The sequence below is a fragment of the Salmo trutta genome, chromosome 12 (assembly GCF_901001165.1).
Source record: "Salmo trutta chromosome 12, fSalTru1.1, whole genome shotgun sequence".
Lineage (NCBI taxonomy): Eukaryota > Metazoa > Chordata > Actinopteri > Salmoniformes > Salmonidae > Salmo > Salmo trutta.
The window spans coordinates 11,295,465-11,318,346 of record NC_042968.1 but is presented as its reverse complement, the minus strand read 5'-3'; the positions used below and the strand labels follow the sequence as shown (position 1 = coordinate 11,318,346).

General features: G+C 43.8%; 1 protein-coding gene across 1 annotated transcript in view; it reads right to left on the bottom strand.

The window, feature by feature from the left end:
- itfg1 (integrin alpha FG-GAP repeat containing 1) overlaps positions 1-22,882 on the bottom strand; it is a 120,715-nt gene that overhangs the window by 93,666 nt on the left and 4,167 nt on the right. The window contains exons 7-8 of the mRNA XM_029767087.1: positions 4,094-4,152; positions 459-540 (exon numbers count right to left, since the gene is read on the bottom strand). Coding sequence (XP_029622947.1) covers positions 459-540; positions 4,094-4,152 — 141 coding nt within the window. The remainder of the gene's footprint in view (positions 1-458; positions 541-4,093; positions 4,153-22,882) is intronic.

The window sequence follows — 22,882 nt, the reverse complement described above, 5'->3', positions numbered from 1 at the left end:
TATACGTATGTATTTGTTTGTGTGTGTGTGTTTCATCCCGTAAAAATTTAACAAATAGTTTACTTAGAGTGGATATGCTGCTTTATGATATGGAATTGATTAGAACCCTGTGGCCCATCTAGAAATCCAATCTGATTTTGGACCTACTTCAACTTTAAGATTACAACTCATCTACTGGGACTGAATTTTTACTTCAACGCCCAAGCCAACCAACTTCTGAACAATGAGTAAAGCTGAGACATTCTAACAAGATAGGATGTTGGGAAACTCTGTGCTCTCTCTGTCTGGGAAATGCTATTAGATCAGAGCTGTTTGAAAATGTCATCCCGAAAGAGCACAGACAGTTACGTTTAGGGGCCTTTGAAGACAGACACCAACAATTCCTGATACTGCGAAAGAGCAATGATGGAACTGGGAGTTTAAAAGACCGAATGAGAAAACACGGAATGAGAACTCACTAAAGTCAACAAAAGAAGACTGGCCAACTTTCTTGACGTTTTCTGGTATACTTCCGGCCTGGGTTTTGGTGAAGTTCCCATCCTGAAAAAAAAGGAACGTTCAAATTAAACGTAGATACAGTTGGCTACTGTACATTTCAAAACTGAATGATGGACAGCATGAAAGGACAAATAGCATGGTACTTTGACCATCCATTAGTAAGGGGCTGCTTTAATTGTGTGAGCAGGCAGAGTGGGTGACAGGGAACACGGGGGGGTGACAGGGGACACGGGGGGGGTGACAGGGGACACGGGGGGGGGGTGACAGTGGAACAGTAGCAAAGCAAATAACATGGCTGTGCTTTGAGATTCAAGCTGGAATAGTCTCTCTATACAAAAGGTTTCTCTTTACTGTATATAAATATGGCAGGAGTATCAGCGCGTGTGTGTGTGTTCTTACTAGACTCTGGGCTCTTGGGCGACTGGTGTCCAGTGACCCACACAGTGACATTCATTAACACAGAGCTCTCAGCGGACCCTGACGCCAGGCCCCAGGAACACTCTCCTGTTACCATGCAGAAGACCCTCTGGCCTTTACCCTCCAGCCAGAGGGAACACGCTGCACCCAAGAAACCTTTCAGCGAGCTACATATAGAAACACACTAGCAGGCTGGGATACACGCGGCTCAGTCGTAGCTTCTGCCGGGCTTCTTGCAACCCAAACATATGGCCCGTTGCCTTAGAATGTGAGGTCCCAAAAAGATAACATCAAATATTTTTTCTAAAACAGGAGTTGCTTTAGTTTTGAAACCATAACGTGAACGCAGCAGGACTTCCCTCCCTGCTCCGTGACTCTACATGATGTGGCATAATGAATCGTCTATTTGGTACAAAAACGGGGGAGATATTGGGGGGCTGTAAAACTCTTCCTCTCTCCTTATCTCCTTCTCCCTTCTGGAGCAGCAGATGAGAACCCGGGCCGGTAGGAAAGCGGAGGCCGACCGAGAGACCCATTACTGATTTATGGCATCTGGGAATATTTTCAGAGAAGACAGTAAAAAAAACAAAAAAAAAACATCCCTTTCGTTCACTATTCTTCCTTTCTGCTTGTGCTTATTTATTACCTGGCAGTCAGACAAAAAGTAGGCAGCTTTTCAGACTGAGCGAGCGTGTGAGCATCTCCCGCCTGCCCATCCATCACGCCTCTCTCTCTCTGTCAGTCAGTACCTACCTACCGAGCAGCTACGGCATGGCAGGACGCACCGCTCCGCAGTGTGGCTCGGCTGATTGGGTCTGTGCTACGTTACACGGTGATCATCTGATTGAGTCTGGGGTTGACTCATGGAGCACCTGTGATGGTGTGTTTGGAGAACACAGACATCTGGATGGTTATATCTGTTCAGAACCCAACGGAGATGCTCCGACTGAGTGCGTTTTGATTGAGTGCGTCCATGTGCGTATGTGTGTGAATGTCTGTGTGTGTGTGACTAACTCGTGGAGAACGGTCGCTGGACCGATTGCGGCGTGCTTTAAAAACAAGAAGATCGAGTTGTGGGGGCATCCTGAGTGGCGCAGCGGTCTAAGGTACTGCATCGCAGTGCTAGAGGCGTCACTACAGACCCGGGTTTGTTCCCTGGTCTGTAGTCCCATAGGGCGGCGCACAAATGGCCCGGCATCCTCCAGGTTAGGGGAGGCTTTGGCCGGAGGGGCTTTACTTGGCTCATCACGCTCTAGCGACTCCTTGTGGAGGGCCGGGCACCTGTAGGCTGACCTCAGTTGTCAGTTGAACGGTGTTTCCTCCGACACATTGGTGCGGCAGGCTTCCGGGTTAAGCAGACGGGTGTTAAGAAGTGCAGGTTTGGCGGGTCATGTTTCGTAGGACGGGTGACTCGACCTTCGCTTCCCGAGTGCGTTGGGGAGTTGCAGCGATGAGACAAGATCGTAATTGGGGAGAAAAAGTGAGTAAAATACCAACAAGCCCCCCCCCCCCCCCAAAAATGGTTTTCCAATGATGCAGTCAGTGTTAACCATCTCTAGAGTACAGTAGGGGAGATCTAAGTCTTTGTGATTGACTGGTGGTGGCCTACTGATTGAGAATTTGAGGCACGGAAGCCGTTCCTGATTAAATGTGTCGTGTCGCCTTTCTGATTGAGTGAGGAGCGCTGATTGAAGTGTGAAGATCCGCAGACTACGGCAGCGGGTTCACGTTTACACACCGTGCATTTGGCGTGTCTCATGCAACGACACACTTTTTCGAATCCACTCTACTGGATTCAGGAACGGCTCCTTCAGCTGGTGAATTGACAGATCATATCAGGCATTAAAGTAAAGGGGTTGCCCATGGCTTGGCATTAGCCAATGAAAAGCGTCCCCCTCTGCCTTTGCATTCTCCACAAACAAAAGGCTGTTCTTGTGTAATCAGAGAGAAGAGCAGAAGGATGCCCAGGGAGTCTTCGGAAAGAAAGTCATTAAAATGAAGTGTTGAAATGGGCGAAAGCACTGGCCTGTGACCTGCAGCTGTTAAACGAAAGACCGCCCAGTAAAGGCAGCAGCCAGGGTTCACTGGGGTCTTACACAGAGGAAACCAGGAAATTAGTCTCTGGTGTGTGTCTGTCACAGGGTGTGTGTGTGTGTGTGTGTTACGTCTGTGAATTAAATCATGGACACACTTCAATAACTCTTGCCACCAATCCCTGGTGCATTCCACCATCAACCCCAAAACCAAACTCCTCGTCCTCCCAAAATACGTCATAGAAACAAGAAGAACACCACCAACGGGTAAACTGGCTGGATGAATCAGATGGGATGAAGGATTGGTGAACACACCCCTGCTTTTAATCACCCAACCCCAATTATCCCCTGCTGGACAGTCTGTCTTTGGCTGATGCACTGTGCAGTGTCCCTACAGGCTGAGGTAAAGCAGCACGGCCCGGGGAACAGAGGGGAAATTACCTCCATAAAAATAGATTATTAAAGCACTGTCAGAAAGGTTCCCTCCAGCTCAAAGACAGACCAGTTGCAGCATTGGAGAGGTCAAACTCAGCAGGAGGTGAACAGGATCCATCTACAATACTGCACCAAAGAAAATCTCTTTTTCTCCCCTGCCCACCGTTTTCATCCATTTTGCCCTCCTTCCTATCCCTGCCTCGGGCACATTTTTCATATCCCTGCAACCTCAACCCTTCCCTTCTTCTTCACAAAAGGCAGGTGCCCTGCCTGTGCTTCGTGAGCCTCTGCATCCTGAATTTTAAATACCCTAAAAAACCTGAACTGACTGTACCAGTGCACTTGCAGAATGCAAACTACCACAACAGTGGAAGCGCCGAATAAAATCTACCAAAAAGAAAGTCTCTCTGAAATGACTGTGCTGTGAGAGAAACAACTACATTTACATGTTTGTCATTTAGCAGACGCTCTTATCCCAAGCAACTTACAGGAGCAATTAGGATTAAGTGCCTTGCTCAAGGGCACACCGGCAGATTTTTCACCTAGTCTGCTTGGGGATTCGAACCAGTGATCTTTTGGTTACTGGCCCAATGCTCTTAACCGCTAGGCTTCCTGCTGCCCCAACTAAACTCTACCCATGTTTTCACTGAGTAGAGATTGTCATTGTACACTGAGAGTCAACATAAAAGAGAAATGTGATTGTGTCGTACCTTATTAATCCACGTCTCGAAGCCCAGACCATTGCCAACTTGGGTTGTGAGGAACAAATCTGAAAATAGAATGAGAGAAAGGATGTCATTATTCACTGGGAGCCATTTCTCCAGTAGAACCAAAGAAAACCAGAGACAAATAGAACCATCTGAGGCCAACAGTGACTTTCGCAGAGGTGTAAAATAGAGTACAGAAGCCAACAGTATAGAAACAGAAGCTATAGTAACCCTTGACCGTACAGTAAAAAAAAAAAGTTACGTTGATTTGCATGTGGAGCCGGAACGGCTGATGGGAGCAGGAGCCTATCTCCTGTTTCTGTAGAGTGAGTCATCTTGATGTGCAAGTACACCCCCTGGACAGGATGCTAGTCTATCGCAGGGCATTACCTCCAATATATCACATTAATGCTGAGTGCCAAGCAGAGATGGATCGGGTGCCATTTTTACAGGATGTGGTATGACTTTCTTTTCAGTACCAGTCAAAAGTTTGGACACACCTACACATTCAAGGGTTTTTCTTAAATTTTTTTACATTGTAGAATAATAGTGAAGATATCAAAGCTATGAATTAACACATATGCTGAAGTGTTAAGCAAATATAAATATAGATTTGATTACAGCTTTGCACATTTGGCATGCTCTCAACCAGATTCATGAGGTAGTCACCTGGAATGCATTTTAATTAACAGGTGTGCCTTGTTAATAGTACATTTGTAGAATTTCTTTCCTTCTTAATGCGTTTGAGCCAATTGGTTGTGTTGTTACACGGTAGGGGTGGTATACAGAAGATAGCCCTATTTGGTAAAAGACCAAGAACAAGTCCATATTATGGCAAGAACAGGTCAAATAAGCGAAGAGAAACGAAAGTCAATCATTACTTTAAGACATGAAGGTCAGTCAATGCGTAACATTTCTAGAACCTTGAACGTTTCTTCATGTGCAGTCGCAAAAAACATCAAGCGCTACAATGAAACTGGCTCTCATAAGACCCAGGGTTACCTCTGCTGCAGAGAATAAGTTAGAGTTACCAGCCTCAGAAATTGCAGCCCAAATAAATGCTTCATAGGATTCAAGTAACAGACATCTCAACATCAGCTGTTCAGAGGAGACTGTGTGAATTAGGCCTTCATGGTCAAATTGCTGTAAAGAAACCACTACTAAAGGACCCCAATAAGAAGATGAGACTTGCTTAGGCCAAGAAACACAAGCAATGGACATTAGACCGGTGGAAATCTGTCCTTTGGTCTGATGAGTCCAAATTTGAGATTTTAGGTTCCAACCGCCGTGTCTTTGTGAGCCACAGAGTAGGTGAACGGATGATCTCCACATGTGTGGTTCCCACCGTGAAGCATGGAGAAGGAGGTGTGATGGTGCTTTGCTGGTGACACTGTCTGTGATTTATTTAGAATTCAAGGCACACTTAACCCGCATGGCTACCACAGCATTCTGCAGCAATACGTCATGCCATCTGTTTTGCACTTAGTGGGACTATCATTTGTTTTTCAACAGGACAATGACCCAACACACCTCCTGGCTGTGTAAGGGCTATTTGACCAAGGAGAGTGATAGAGTGCTGCATCAGATGACCTGGCCTCCACAATCACCCGACCTCAACCCAATTGAGATGGTTTGGGATGAGTTTGACCCCAGAGTGAAGGAAAAGCAGCCAACAAGTGCTCAGCATATGTGGGAACTCCTTCAAGACTGTTGGAAAAGCATTCCAGGTGAAGCTGGTTGAGAAAGTGCAAAGCTGTCAAGGCAAAGGGTGGCTACTTTGAATAATCTAATATGTCTAAAATATATTTTGATTTGTTTAACACTGTTGTTTACCACATGATTTCATATGTGTTATTTCATAGTTTAAGTCTTCACTATTATTCTACAATGTAGAAAATAGTAAAAATAAAGAAAAACCCTTGAATGAGTTGGTGTGTCCAAACTTCTGACAGGTACTGTACATATTTCAGTGCTTTTTCTTTTTACTTCCGCTCCACAGCAATTATTCTTGTTTTTTTTCTCTCAATTTAATTCTAAATGACGTTGCACTTTTAGAAGCGACCTCCAGTCTGCAGAAAAGCTAATTGTACATGAACTAATGGTGGTGATGGGCTCTGTGTCGGCTCCCTGTTTAGCTCAGGGCTGGGGGAACTCAGCAACAACACTAAGAAAGAAGGAAAAAGGATGGAATAACTTAGCTGGGATCCCTATCTCTACAGTTATTAATTAATCTATTGTGAGACATCGCATGCAAGACAGAATACTAAATTAAACATCTCAACGCGTCTTCTAACATTACCAGGGTGGCAGAAAAAAAATGGCTGCAGGGTCCAATGTGTCTTCTCCGAATATAGAAATATGCTCGTCATAATAAGTGAAAAGCACTTATGTTCTGTGCACTGTAAAAGACAGCATGATAATTCGGATGGTGTCTTCCAATGAGATATTAAACAGATTTTTTGGAGTAGAGTGCTGTCCTTTTCTCTTAAGTCAACATTCCTATTCCACTCGTGCAGTGTCTGCTTCATACCGCCCATGGAAATCCAACATCGAACTGTGATAAGCCTAAGTGTGGCAAAATGGAAGGCACACAAAGAAAACTCCACACACCACATGGGCCTTTAAATCTGCCATCATGCAGGCAGATGCCCTTTTCATGGAAGGGAGCGATAATCTCATCCACAGAGAGGCTGCTTTGATCAATGGTCTCACTGTGGGCAGCAGATACAGAGGGGAGTGGGGTGGAGAGGTTATCCATACAGATAGATGGAGACCTTTGGAGACAGATACTACTATACATTTCACAGTGTGTCGCTGAGGGAACTGCAGAGTTTAGCTGCATTCTCCCTTTCCGTGAGTCTCTCTCTCGCACTCCCTCTGTGATCTTCAGACGTGTGACCCATGTGGAGTGTGTAAGCCTCCTGCAGTCTGCTGATGAGGAGTAAACAGGTTCATTAAATCAGGCTGTAAGGAAGCTCTCCCCAGCTAGCGGTGGGTATCTGCCTGTCTGATTACAGGGGGCATGGACGAGGCAGGGGAGCTCTCCACATCACTGAGAAATCCTGTAAACACTTACAGTCCCCCACGGGACACTCCTCCTACTCCTCGTCATCCTCCTCTCCCTGGTTCACAGTAACGACATACCTCAGTGGCTCTATAAAGACCTCTGCCCAGTAAAATAAAAACGGCTGTATAAACTTCTCCCGTCACTTGGTTTGACACAGTTCTACGCGTATAACACTTTTTTACAAATGGCACCGCTACTTGAGTAAGAGGGATATCTGGAAAACCCAGTAGTAGTCAATATAACGCAATATAAATGGGATGTGCTCCCACCCATCCAGGACAACTACTAGAAACAGTGGCCGAGGAAGGCCCGCAGCATTATCAAAAACCACACACACCTGATTCTCCCCATCTTAGCACACATGCACGCACACATCACAACTGCTATCAGACTTTTACTATGATCGCTAAATATTGCAAAATTGAAAATAGTTACCCTCTAATCCCCCCCCTTCCCCACATTTTAATATTGGACTATAAATTGTGCCTTCCTGTATTATACTAATATCATGACATGATTTGATCAATTACATTACGCATGGAAAAGTACTGATGAACATAAAATAAATGTCATGGTGAATTGATCCAATGTATTTATAATCAAAGTGACTGTGTTATGACAGTTGTGAAAGCTTGGGTTAATTCAAAGTCTGAAGACGGCAGTAATTACTCTCCACCTCTACACAGTGATAATGAGAGTGAACTATGTGGCTTGTCTTCACCTTTCTCATGCCATGTATGAATAATAATCCTATAACCTATTCATTAGAAGTCTCCATAGACAGACAGGTTGCCCCCCTCAATGTATCAATGTTCCGGCTTACACAAGCTTTCACAAGTGGCTAGTTTGCATCAACTACCTTCACTAAAACCACTGCTTTATAGCGGCAAACTTTGGTATCGGATCGCAACGTTCCAGCACGCCTCGTGATTTGTTGGGAGAGTTGTCTTGTCTGTCTGAGGCTCCGCCACCTGAATTACATTTTTTTTCTTCCTTTTGGAAGTTACCAAGAGAGTCCGTCATTCATCCCAGACCCTAGTCACTGCTGTTGCCTAGGGACAGGGTTCCCGACAACAATTCAGTAGGGAAAGCCATTCATCATGACTTTAAATACAAAACTAATTACAAAAGGTGCAGAAACCTGCAGGTTGATATACACAGTACAGGCAATTGGATAGACTTCGAAACAGACTTGTGCATATTCAACCCGGGACTCCAATGAATGCATAACTCAGGTAAGCGTAAAGGCTCTGGGCTCTAAGTGATATGTCATGTCACAGTCTAGTTGCAGGATTGCAACCACAAAGCTAATTAAAGAAAGTCTTAATTATTAAACGGTGCACTATGCAGAAATCACTCCGCCATTTCCTAGTTGCTAAAATGTGTATAGTTCGGCTAAATTCAGTTTGTGACAAAACAAGCAAGTAAAGCGTAGAGAATCATTGTACCATCTAAACCGTTGTGAAAAATATGTTCCATTACCACAAATATTGTATTTTCAGCTGGTTTACATAACCGAAAGTAATAGATGCAAAAATGAAACTTAAGAACAAGAAGCATAGAAATAGCGCACATAAAACAGATCAACTGCCTCTTAAGACTTGTGTTCAATGAGAATGAAAGATCAATAACTCACATTTCTATGTTAATTTGGTCAAGTCGCCCAAAAAGTTACATATTGCAGCTTAAAATAGAGAATAGATTGTTTAATTACACCAAGACTTCCAAGCTGTGGCATTGGTGTAAAAAAAAAATAATCAGGTGCATCTGCAGATGAAAACCTACAAAGCAGCAAATCCCAACAGTGATTTCTAACATCTTAATTGCAAAGTGTTCATCATTAATCAGTTGATTGTTTCTCCCACCTCCTCTCTTGGATTAGGGGTGATTATGTTTGTTTCAATTAATATTCTCCTTGTAAGAATAGAAAAATCTAAGAAAACACACAAGACCATAAATATGTTCACAAATGAGGTAGGCTAATTGTTACTTGCAGGATAACCATTGTCGATTTGAGCTAGCCATTACAGATCCGGAGAGTGGGTATCGGTTTACCTCTCCTTTTCATGGAGCCTGATGTAGCCCATTCAATCAGCTCAAATCAAGTGTCCTTTCAGTCTTACTGCCTCCTTAATTGAATAATCAGGAGTGTCACTGATAATAACATGGAATGACATTTAAAAGAATAACAGGAAAAGAGGGATTGTTGATCATGTTCCATAGCCCCAGATTAAATTAGATTAAAATATTGATATAGTCTTACCTCCCGAGTGGCGCAGTGGTCTACGACGCTGCATCGCAGTGCTAGCTGTGCCACTAGAGATTCTGGGTTCGAGTCCAGGCTCTGTCTCAGTGGTCTAAGACGCTGCATCACAGTGCTAGCTGTGCCACTAGAGATTCTGGGGGTCTAAGACGCTGCATCGCAGTGCTAGCTGTGCCACTAGAGATTCTGGGTTCGAGTCCAGGCTCTGTCTCAGTGGTCTAAGACGCTGCATCGCAGTGCTAGCTGTGCCACTAGAGATTCTGGGTGTGAGTCCAGGCTCACACCCAGGGGGTAGTCCCATGGGGTGGCGCACAATTGGCCCAGCGTTGTCCGGGTTAGGGGAGGGTTTTGGACGGCAGGGATGTCCTTGTCCCATAGCGCACTAGCGACTCCTGTGGCGGGCCGTGCGCAGTGCACGCTGACACTGTCGCCAGGTGTACGGTGTTTTCTCCGACACATTGGTGTGGCTGGCTTCCGGGTTAAGCAGGCATTGTGTCAAGAAGCAGTGTCGGCTTGGTTGGGTTTCAGAGGACGCATGGCTCTCGACCTTTGCCTCTCCCGAGTCTGTATGGGGAGTTGCAGCGATGAGACAATCGGATACCATGAAACTGGGGACAAAACATAAAATATAGATTTATATATGGTCTTGATTAACAGTGTTAATTTCACACAAATTTTAGACTTGTACATGTGGACCAATCACACAGCACCTTTCCTTCACTGGCTGCCGGAGGCTTCCCAGCATGCACAGTGAAAGCCTCTGTCCTCTTCTCTGTGGTTGGTTTTGTTTTTCAAGGCCTGCTTGGCATGCTACCTCTCCATTATGGCATGCATATTTAAAAAAACTCCAGGATTAAAATATTGACGAGCACATTTTAGATTATACCTTTAGGGGAAACCTGCCATAAGAAGTAAATCCAAAGAGAGCTATTAAAGAAAATATGATTCTATTCATGCCCTGACAGACTTCACACATACAGGTCTACATAGAAACGTAAATGCAGCAGCTAAACATGACATGGTATGGGAATTACTTGATTGAATAGTGTCTATGGAATTGACAATTAATCATGAAATGACTATGCCAGCTGATTTGGAGAAAGGCGCAAAGCATGATCCCAAACATAGTTACATAACATACATTTACAAAAAAAACATCTATCCATCTGGCTTGCTGTGTTACACACATTATCTATCTAATACGGATTACAATGAGAAACATAAAAAAAGCAAAGGGAGGGACCTCGTGTTTGAGAAGTGGAAACATCCCGCAGCTTTGTTAGCAATATTCTATTAAGTCTAATGAGAGTGTTTAATCGAGAGCACTGTGTGGACTTCCATCCCCCACATCCCTAATCTCAGTGCTGGGAATACCAGGCAATACGATATGTTTGAACGCTCTTCCTCGTGCTCTGCTTTAGAGCAGGACACCCTGGAAGACAGGGAGACCCCAAAAAAAAGGGAATGGGGGTGGGGGGGTGCTCAGGGGAGAAATCCGTCTTCTTCTCCAACACTCTATTTACTGACCTTCCCTGTCCTTTCTGAGTGGAGGATACAGAGAGGTGGCGTACATTTCAGCAATTACGGCAGACAAACAGCATGAGAAGAAGAGTGGGCTGTAGACTTGAGAAGGTGAGTGTAGTCTGTAGTCTTGAGAAGGTGAGTGGGAGATTCTAAAGCAAAGCAAATCAATGTTGTTGGCTTCTACATGTTGGGTATTTTTTATTTATTTATTTCACCTTTATTTAACCAGGTAGGTAAGTTGAGAACAAGTTCTCATTTACAATTGCGATCTGGCCAAGATAAAGCAAGCAGTTTGACACATACAACAACACAGAGTTACACATGGAGTAAAACAAACATACAGTCAATAATATAGTAGAAAAATAAGTCTATATACAAAGTGAGCAAATGAGGTGAGGTGAGATAAGGGAGGTAAAGGCAAAAAGGCCATGGTGGCAAAGTAAATACAATATAGCAAGTAAAACACTGGAATGGTAGATTTGCAGTGGAAGAAAGTGCAAAGTAGAAATAGAAATAATGGGGTGCAAAGGAGCAAAATAAATAAATACAGTAGGGGAAGTGGTTAGTTGTTTGGGCTAAATTATAGATGGGCTATGTACAGGTGCAGTAATCTGTGAGCTGCTCTGACAGCTGGTGTTTAAAGCTAGTGAGGGAGATAAGTGTTTCCAGTTTTAGAGATTTTTGTCATTCGTTCCACTCATTGGCAGCAGAGAACTGGAAGGAGAGGCGGCCGAAGGAGGAATTGGCTTTGGGGGTGACCAGAGAGATATACCTGCTGGAGCGCGTGCTACAGGTGGGTGGTGCTATGGTGACCAGCGAGCTGAGATAAGGGGGAACTTTACCTAGCAGGGTCTTGTAGATGACCTGGAGCCAGTGGGTTTGGCGACGAGTATGAAGCGAGGGCCAGCCAACGAGAGCGTACAGGTCGCAGTGGTGGGTAGTATATGGGGCTTTGGTGACAAAACGGATGGCACTGTGATAGACTGCATCCAGTTTATTGAGTAGGGTATTAGAGGCCATTTTGTAAATGACCGCCGAAGTCGAGGATCGGTAGGATGGTCAGTTTTACGAGGGTATGTTTGGCAGCATGAGTGAAAGATGCTTTGTTGCAAAATAGGAAGCCTATTCTAGATTTAACTTTGGATTGGAGATGTTTGATGTGAGTCTGGAAGGAGAGTTTACAGTCTAACCAGGCACCTAGGTATTTGTAGTTGTCCACATATTCTAAGTCAGAACCGTCCAGAGTAGTGATGCTGGATGGGCGGGCAGGTGCAGACAGCGATCGGTTGAAGAGCATGCATTTAGTTTTACTTGTATTTAAGAGCAGTTGGAGGCCACGGAAGGAGAGTTGTATGGCATTGAAGCTCGTCTGGAGGGTAGTTAACAGTGTCCAAAGAAGGGCCAGAAGTATACAGAATGGTGTCGTCTGCATAGAGGTGGATCAGCGACTCAGATGACTCCGGAAAATAATCTCCAGATCCAATCTAGAAGGAATATAGCTTCTATCTAAATCGATCCTCAATTTGACTTATTTTCAAGGATAACTCTAGCCCTGTGTGTGTAGTTGGAGAGGAATGCTTTGAGTTATTCATAACCTCTCAATAAGATTTGATTGAGGGGATTGAAATCAATTTAAGGCATCGGGGCGGCAGGTAGCCTAGTGGTTAGAGCGTTGGGCCAATAACCAAAAGGCTGCTGGATCGAATCCCCGAGCTGATAAGGTAACAATCTGTCGTTCTGCCCCTGAACAAGGCAGTTAACCCACTGTTCCCCGGTAAGCCGCCATTGTTAATAAGAATTTGTTCTTAACCGACTTGCCTAGTTAAATAAAGGTTAAAGGTAAAAATGTTTAATCTGCTGACGGTTTGACTTAGACTTTATTTTAGCTCTCAATTCCATTATACAGCATGGGAGCAGGGATGAAGCTCCACAATATCCCTGCATCACATTACCTTGTGAATAAACAGAGCCACCGTTCTGATCTCTACCCAGGTGGAAGTGGGGCTTTGACACAGTGTATAATAGAGAGGGGCATTCTCTCACTCCCCAACCACCTGCATCGATTTCCCTTTCTTTCACACTTCTTTTCTGCCTGAGATCATTTCATTATTGCTGGGTAAATCCTAGACGGGGACCTTCAGCTAAGGATTGAGGATAACAGGTAAGGATAGTTCAATAGCTTGAGCTGGAAGACAGAAGCAAACACGTAAATAGACTCACTGTGAGCAGAGGTGGCTGTTATTGGGTTTTTATGTCAGTCGCAGGCTGTCTGCCACTGCAGTTTGCAGCCTTTGGTATGTAAGAGCAAGGTCGTGTGAGAACATTTCTTGCTAAATACTAATCAATGGAATTCCAGATTAACCTCATAGTAAATTACCCCAGAGCTTTCAGGGTATTGCGGTGTCTGATTGCAGAGAAAATTCTCCTCAAACTAATTCTCTGAATCTATTAATGTTGCATGCAGAGTTGGAAAAAAGTTATGTTCATGCTCAGTTAAAGACTACTAGTGCTGAGCGATTAACCGAAATGTAGGTTTTTTTTCCCTCTCAGTTTTAACAAAAATTGACCGAGGTCAGTTCAAATATATGAGGTCAGTTCAATTATTATTTTCAATTTCATTTTTTATTATGTGAGTTCGATGTGCAGTTTCTGTAGAGATAAATCAGATCAAGACTGAACTGTGGCATGTAGTGGGGAGTTTAGTTTCCAACAGGCCCATATTCGACATAGTTTAGTGCAGAAAATGTGGTACAATGACCATAAATCAATTGCGTGACCGCTTAAAACTTGTCCGGTCTGTGCGGAGCAGACACCGAGACAAAGGAGAGAGACATGCGATCGAGAGGGATAGAAAGCAGTTGCTTCGCGAGGCTGAAAATACATTATCTAAGTCAAAGGCGTCAAACTCATTCCATGGAGAGCCGAATGTCTGCGGCTTTTTAAGACCTAGACGACCAGATGAAGGGAGTTCCTTACTAATTAGTGACCTTAATTCATCAATCAAGTACAAGGTTTGAGCGAAAACCCGCAGACACTAACACTAGCGGTTCTGGGGGGGGACCCCCTTGTGGCCCCCCTAAATGTAGAGTATGAAATCATTTTTACATAACACATTTTTGCTATCGTTCTTTTTTTACATCCGTTATTAGACAGTGGCAACGCGGAACATGGTCTTTTGCCTGCTAATGCCTGCAATGCAGTGAAGAAAACGATATGACAACAATAACGTCTAATGTAACTGGCCCCTCTAACAGTACAACTGGCCCCCCAGTTGAAATGGTCTAGAACCGCCACTGGACACTAAGCCCTCCGTGGAATGAGTTTGACACGTGATCTAAGTGATTGATAGTTGCAATTCAGCAGTCATAAAGTATGCCTTACTTACTTTGAAGAACTACAAAAATGTTGATTTTGTCAGACAGCAGCAGCAGCTCTATAGAGATGAGATGACTTGGAAAGAAATAATAAAAGTCGTCAAATAAAATATTTTATTCAAGTGAAGTAACGTGAATTAGTGATAGTTAATACGTGATAAGCAGTAATGGGCAGTCACTAACAACACGGGACTTTTATTACCGGTTTCATTTAGTGTTGTCACAGCATTCAACCCACAATGCATAGCGCGTTTGGTGTCGAAAACAAAACTAAACCGAAATTGAAAACCGTGATTATTTTTTCAATAACCGAACGGAAAACGAACAGACCTGAAAAAACACGAATCGCTCAGCACTAAAGGCTAGAAAGCACTCCTACTAGGTTATCATAGAGTCAACAGGGAGGAGCAGCCGAGTCATTCCAGCAGGCCACATTATGAGTTTGGGGACTAACTAAATGAAACATTAAATCTCCTCCTCCTCCCATTCTCCTACTGACAATGATGATTAAAGCGCGATATACATCTCTGGGTCACCCACTAAGGGCTGTTAATTGGAGAGAAATTCTGTTTGGAGAAAATGAAGGGAAAACAAACAGCGGCAGCTGATGACAAACGGGGGTGAGCACATTTGTAGATAATTATAGTGGATCCACAGCTCAACCTCGCAAGTTTCACACAATGCTCACACTGTATGTGGGATACTCAGCCATCCCTACTGTCTCTAGCATGTGCTACAGTAGGCTGGCGTTGACACCCACTCTCACACAAGCTGTGGGGTTCAGCAAGGTGCAGTGCAGTTAATGAGCAGTCCTGCCTGCTTTTCTCTCCTACCATTGTTCATTTATTCAAATGGGGGTGCGTTGTACTTGGAGTCAGAGGAAGGCTGTCTCCTGAGAGGTTTCCTCCATGCCAGACAGAACACATTCACACAGAGAACAAGGCTGGGCCTAACAAGGAGGAATCAAACCGCTGACAGTCTTCCAACAAAAAGATGTCAAATTAACCAGGGCTTTGTTGTGACACATTTTCTTTGGTTTTCCAATGGGGAGAAATACAGTTAATGTGTTGTCTGGACAAAGATAGTTACATGAAGGGTGCATAAGGTATGAGAACAATAATACCAGGGTGTATGAAAACAAAGTGCACCATAGTCAGTAATAACCAATCTACAAGATTATCACAGTATCCCATTTCAGAACGATGCAACTGTTAAAGTTGCATCAACAGGCCAACTGCATTTAGAGCTAGTTAAACCCTGCCTGCTTTAAACCAGTGGTTAATGCCTAAAGCCTAGAGCCTCCTCAGCCCGTGCCAGCAATGCTGTAAACCAAACAAGACATTCCCCTGCCCCCTCTGCATTAGTGTCCGATGAATCCAGACACCTCCCAAGCCCCACCTGTCTGCAGGTATCCCTGCTGCGCCCGCTCCCATTAGCTGAGATGGGGAGCCTAAAAGCAACCCTCTCCTCTCCCCATAGGCTTTAATGCCCCTGAGCAGCATATCTGTTAGACTGTTACTCAGCAAACAAGCCGTGACTCCAATTCCCTGCTTAGTGACAGACGAAGGAGAACAGAGAGGGCGGGGTGGGGAGGGGCGAGCGCTTCACCCCTCAGGCTGGAGAGGAGATGGGATCACGCAGGGCCAAGTCAGTTTGATCTCATTTATCTGCCCAGGGGTTGGAGGCCGGATGTGAATTTGTGTACGAGTGAGGACTCAGAAGGGAAATATGGGTTGAATTAGGCAGCCCATAACGAGGGAAAAATTAAGCCATAATTGTGTTTGTGTGCGGGTGCTAAATATTCAGAGCCCTGAGATAGGCCATTCTGTTCTCATCGGTTTGTCAATTGCGTTTTCATGCATTCTGTTCTCATACAATGACGGGTAGGCCGTCACTGTAAATAACAATTTGTTCATAGCTGACTTGCCTAGTTAAATCAAAATAAATAAAATGTACATCCCTACTCCAGTCCACGTTTCTGCTGTAGCACGGGAGAAAAGAAGCCTTTGACATTATAAAGGAAATGTCATGTCAGTCATCAGTGAAATGGATACCCCAACCACCAGACATAGGGAGCCTTCCAGAGATAAGCAGGGATGGTAGCTTCAAGCTACTGAATCCCTGCACCGACACAAAATCCTCGAAGAACTGTACTGGTGTAGATAGATAGAATTCAGGAGGAATACAGGCTAAATAAGAGGTAAAAACAACTAGGCCAATATCCCAGAGTAGATCCCTGTGTGACATGAGGATCCAGGGTACATCTCTATGGGACTAGAAAGAGACCTTCACCTCACAGTGGAGTGCTCAAATCTATTCTTTTCTCAGGTGCCGGTAAAAAATAATAATAATTTCAGACCTGCCGTACATCAGGTAGGCAACGGTTGAAACGTCAGCCATGCCGAATCGATGATAGCCAAATAGCCATTCTGATGACAGCCACAGACAATATGCAGCCAGGAAAATGGAATAAATGAAAAATTGACATTTACTTGAATCATTTAAATGAATAATTTCTGTGCTGCTGAAAATGCCAGGCATTTATGCTCCAATGACTACTGCTTGTTCAAGGACAGACAGGACATGGACAATCAGCGGTTAGAGGTTGACTCTCCGCACTACAGTATATATTCTCTCTCAAGGACAGTAACCCAACACTCAGCCCATTGTCCCATTAAGGAAGATGGGAAGGGAGAGATACAGACTGCCTGGCCAGCTTGAATGAAATGTGGCTCTGTCTTCTGCAGGGAGGAGGTGATCAGACCGTGAAACTACCAATTTAAAACTTGCCAAAGCCCAAAGGAGGATTTAGGCATGACATTAAAAGATGCAATGACAGAATTGAGATACAAAAACCTCAAAATATTGTTGGTAGTTGTACGATATTGTATGTAGCTTTCAAGGAATGAAAAAAAAAACAACAAGACAGGCCGGAGAAAAATGCACGAGAGCTGGACTGAGCCGACACTCTCCATGCAATAATCTCTGAAATAAAATACCATATTGTATCAATGTTTTCCCCATTCAGCTTGTTTGTGTAACTGAAATAAAACGAGTTAGGGACAAACCCAAAAGACTTCGTCAAAGTGAGCTTCCGACATGAAGCAAAAAAAAGAGCATGGAGAAGAGCATGAAATTCAGGGCAGGAAAAAAGTGATATCCCATAAATAAATCCTCCATAAGCCAATTCCTGTCCATATACACAGTGTGCCTTCAACCCAAAGCACCTCATTCACAAACATGACACAACGGCACCAGAAAATGAAAAGATGCTATTCTGAGTTGAAATAATCTCATAAAACCATTAAAGGGAACAACGTAGGTGCATTATGGGGGATTACACCAACTCCTCATACACTCGATTCCATTTCTCTGCCATTTGATTCTGGGGAGCAAAAACAGGAGTTTAACTGCTCACTGAAGTCCTGTAACAAGCTTAGGAAGCCCACCCTTGCAGTGGAGTATAGCCTACGTACATGGTTAGGCCTATGTGAGCAATGTTACTGTGCCCATGTCGGAGAGAGTGTGTGTGTGTGTGTGTGTACTTGCAAACCTATTTGATTCCTGTAATGAACATGGTTTTGCTCTAGACGCCCCTCAAGGTACTTAAAAATCAGAACAACTGTGTGGGTTTGACAAAGATTTTACTTACAGAGAGAGCAGTTACATCTTTCTATGCTGAGTGAGTGCATACGGTAGATCTTTCAATAAACACTATTTATTCAAACAATTAAGCTTCAGGCAGATACTGCTGTGTGTTTGGTCTATATGGATGAACCCTGTTTGTTATTATGGTAATATACACCACTATAAGCCTGGAGGGGGAGAGTACTACACGTAAGAGCATTGGAAACAGCTGCACAACCAGAGGCCACAGATATACTGTATACAGTACATCAGTGAGAAAGTAGATGCTTTATTTATTCATTTATCTATACAAACTGATGTAAATCAAATGTACTGTACGTCCGATACTCTGCCAGCTTTCCGGGAAGAGACTCAGAGTAAACATTGCACCTCGAAGCCTGGTCCCACACTAGCACACTGTGCTCGTTTTAATTCTGTAATTATTCAAATTAGTACCGAACACTGCAAGTGTATAATTTATGACACTAGAATGTACAGTTCCATGTTAAGACAATCACAGAGAAAGTTGTCGTGTCTGACCTACGGCAGGTATCTTTTTTGGGGGGTATTTGCTTACTGAGCTGTGACAATTTAACCAGAGCATAATCATTCATATTTAAGCTGCTAAGGGATGAGAAAGCTATACTCCTTTGGACACGCCAGCCCACCTGGAGAGAGTATCTTAAAGGTTAGACTTCTTTGCTACATCACAGACAGGCTGTGTTACAGTTTGGATTATGATTTCTTTCTGTGCTGGGTAAAGGATTGGAACTGTGGGTGTTGACCACTTTTGTAAAAAGCAAGCAGGAATGTTACAACTTACAGGTTCAGCCAGTCAGTCCGTTTGAATGACTGCACGCTGCCTGTTTCTCATATTCATCTTGTGTAAGAGGCTGTAGACTAGAGCATCTGTCCTAGATTTTTGTTGTTGTTGCCTAGGTCTACAGAGAAGCAGAGACCTGAGCCCCGGGGCACACGTCACGCTGGCAGGAGCCTGGCAAGAGTGCCGCACCCAAACCAGGAGGCTGCCCTGTCGCCGTGGAAACGGTGTAGAGAAAATTGCTGCAGATTAAAAACAGCACAGAAATGTACAATTATATGGTCCTCTGCAATGGGTGTCTGGTGCAGCTGCGTTTAGCTGTGAAGAGCTTAGTGTGGGAGTGAGGATGCTGCTTTTCAGGAGGAAATGAATTAGAGAATTAGGTGAATTAGAGCTCTGTGTCTTTCAACTGCACCTCACCTGCCTGCCTCTCTAAGCATGGGGAGAGAGGGACTGGGACATGACTGTATAGCCTGTACTAGAGGTCAAGAGACTGTGCAAAGTTGTTCTCATGTTTTTTAATACCCCATAGCAGTGGTTCCCAAACTTTTTATAGTCCTGTACCCCTTCAAACATTCAACCTCCAGCTGCGTACCCCCTCTAGCACCAGGGTCAGCGCACACTGAAAATGTAGTTTTTTGCCATCATTGTAAGCCTGTCACACACACACACACACACACACTATACGGTACTTTTATTAAACATAAGAATGAGTGTGAGTTTGTCACAACCCGGCATGTGGGAAGTGACAAAGTGCTCTTATAGGACCAGGGCACAAATAATAATCAATCATTTTGCTCATTATTTAACCGTCTTACATATAAAACCGTATTTGTTCATCGAAAATTGTGAATAAATCACCACAGGTTAATGAGAAGGGTGTGCTTGAAAGGATGCACATAACTGCAATGTTGGGTTGGAGAGAGTCTCAGTCTTAAATCATTTTCCACACAGTCTGTGCCTGTGTTTAGTTTTCATGCTAGTGAGGGCCGAGAATCCACTCTCACATAGGTACGTGGTTGCAAAGGGCATCAGAGTCTTAACAGCTCAATTTGCCAAGGCAGGATACTCTGAGCGCAGCCCTATCCAGAAATCTGGCAGTGGCTTCTGATTAAATTCAATATTCACAGAACCACTTGTTGCAATTTTGATGAGGCTCTCTTGTTCAGATATCGGTAAGTGGACTGGAGGCAGGGCATGAAAGGGATAACGAATCCAGTTGTTTGTGTCATCTGTTTCAGGAAAGTGCCTGCGTAATAGCGCACCCAACTCACTCAGGTGCTTTGCTATATCACATTTGACATTGTCTGTAAGCTTGAGTTCATTTGCACACACAAAATCATACAATGATGGAATGACCTGTGTGTTGTCCTTGTTAATGCAGACAGAGAAGAGCTCCAACTTCTTAATCATAGCCTCAATTTTGTCCTGCACATTGAATATAGTTGCGGAGAGTCCCTGTAACCCTTGATTCAGATCATTCAGGTAAGAAAAAACATCACCCAGATAGGCCAGTCGTGTGAGAAACTCGTCATCATGCAAGCGGCCAGACAAGTGAAAATGATGGTCAGTAAAGAAAACTTTAAGCTCGTCTCTCAATTCCAAAAAACGTGTCAATACTTTGCCCCTTGATAACCAGCGCACTTCTGTATGTTGTAAAAGCGTTACATGGTCGTTGCCCATATCATTGCATAGTGCAGAAAATACACGAGAGTTCAAGGGCCTAGCTTTAACAAACTTAACCATTTTCACTGTAGTGTCCAAAACATCTTTCAAGCTGTCGGGCATTCGACTTGGCAGCAAGAGCCACTCGGTGGATTCTGCAGTGTACCCAAGTGGTGTCGGGAGCAACTGCTTGCACGCGCATTATCACTCCACTACGTCTCCCTGTCATGGCTTTTGCGCCATCAGTACAGATACCAAAACATCTTGACCACCAAAGTCCATTTGATGTCACAAAGCTGTCCAGTATATTAAAAATATCCTCTCCTGTTGTCCTGGTTTCCAGAAGAGGATGTCTTCCTTAATTGACCTCCATAAATGTAACGGACATATACCAGCTGTGCCAGGCCTGCCACATCTGTTGACTCATCCAGCTGTAACGCATATAATTCACTGGCTTGTATGCGAAACAGCAATTGTTTCAAACATCTCCTGCCATGTCACTGATGCGTTGCGAAACAGTGTTGTTTGATGAAGACATTGTCTGTATAGTTTTTTGGGGCCTTTTCCCCCAGCATTGTCCCAGCCATATCCGCGGCAGCAGGAAGAGTTAAGTCCTCCACAATAGTATGGGATATGCCTGTCCTAGCCACTCGTTAGTTCATATAAGACGCTTCTAACCCCTTCTTATTAGTGCTCTCTGTCACTTTTATACATGTCTTACTACTCGAAAGTCATAATTCTCGCTCAAAAAACTCCTGTGGCTTATTTTCCAAATTCGCATGTTTTGTTTCTTAATGTCTGCACAAGAGTGAAGGTTTCATCGAGTTGTGAGATAGTACTTTTGTACATATAAACACACTGTGGCTGAGGATAGGCACTTCTCCCAATATAATTCAACTCCAAATAAATGAAGTTCTCATCATATTTGCGCCTCTCCGATGGTCCAACATCTCTGTCTGTTGTTCAGTGCTTTCCCGTGTAAATGGGCAGTAGATCTTCGGCTGCATCAGATTCACAACTGTCAGTGTCCATGCTAGCTGGGCTAACAACAAATGTAGAATTACTGATGCTAGCATTGGATGTGCTCGTGGAAGCAGAACAACTTGTCGTCGACAGGTGCAGTACTGCTGGTAGTAGCAGTACTACCAGTAGAGCTGGTATGTGTCTCTATGGAGACGAGCCTTACTTTTTTTAACCTTTTATACATTTTAGAGCAAACGGAATGAGCAGCAGCTACGTTTGGCTACATATGGACCGTTAGTGGAATTCCTGCGAGAGAGTAATGGTTAATGTGATTGGATGTTAATTATTTGACTAGGCTACCTGCATTTGACATTGTGTTGTTATTTCGCTCAACACTAGATGGTTTAATTTCATTTTTGGCAGTGAAACGAGGCTACTCAGGCGAGGAAAAAAACTCACCCAAATGTATAGCCCCATTGGAAAATATAAATGGACTGTTTGAAAATGTGAAGAAAAGAAAAATGTTTTTTTTTTTTTTAAATTGTATTTATTAAAAAAAAAATGTGAATCACATTTTTATTTGGCGTACCCCAGTTTAGGAATACCTGCCCCATAGGATGCACAGAAGAGACTGTATTGGCGAATCGACTACAGTCGGTACAGTAAGTGGAAAATCATGTTAGATAGTTTTTTGTGTAGAACATTTTAAGTGGACCTCACATGGTTTGGACCACCACTTGCTATCTTTGTGGCCTGGTCAGCAGCATCACAGAGAGGTATTTTATTATCATGCGCCCTATTCAGGGATGATCAGAGGAGGGTCATCCCCGTGTTGCGACTCCAATTTTAGTTGTGTTTAAAGCTGTAAACATACACGGCCGAGCTGCATCCAGTGACCCTCTACCCACGACTCCTTTTAAGAGATCTGAAATTGCTTCCTGTTCAATGTCAAGGCCTCGTTTAAGCTGTAAATTGGACTGCCGAGCAGCCGCTGTCCCCCTCTACAGTATATCACATGACCAGTCTGTATCATCTCTCTCTTCCACTTCTGGTGTTTTCGGTTCACTCCTCCTCATCCGCTATCTGATCTATGTTCTGGTAGTTTATTAAGATGAGCAGCTTGTGATTACTACAGATGGTTAAGTATCCCTGTAAAAATGCTCCTAAATGGCTAATTCCGACACACTTGAGCGGTTCTACTGCTACCAAGATCACCAAGTCAGCACTGACACAATAAGACGAGCAATAGATGCTCAACGTGACAACGAGCTCCAAGAAGCCTCTAGCATCACATAACAACCTTGAGGGATTTTTACATGTCATTTTATTTTGCTCGGTTATATTTTACTACAGCATTGAGGTTCCCTGGAGTCGGTATCAGTTTCATATTTCGATAATGGTTTTGCTATGCCGCGGAATCGGAATGTGAGAACTCATTAGAAAAAGGTGGTAATTGCCAAATAATTATAAATGTCATTATGCACAAAGA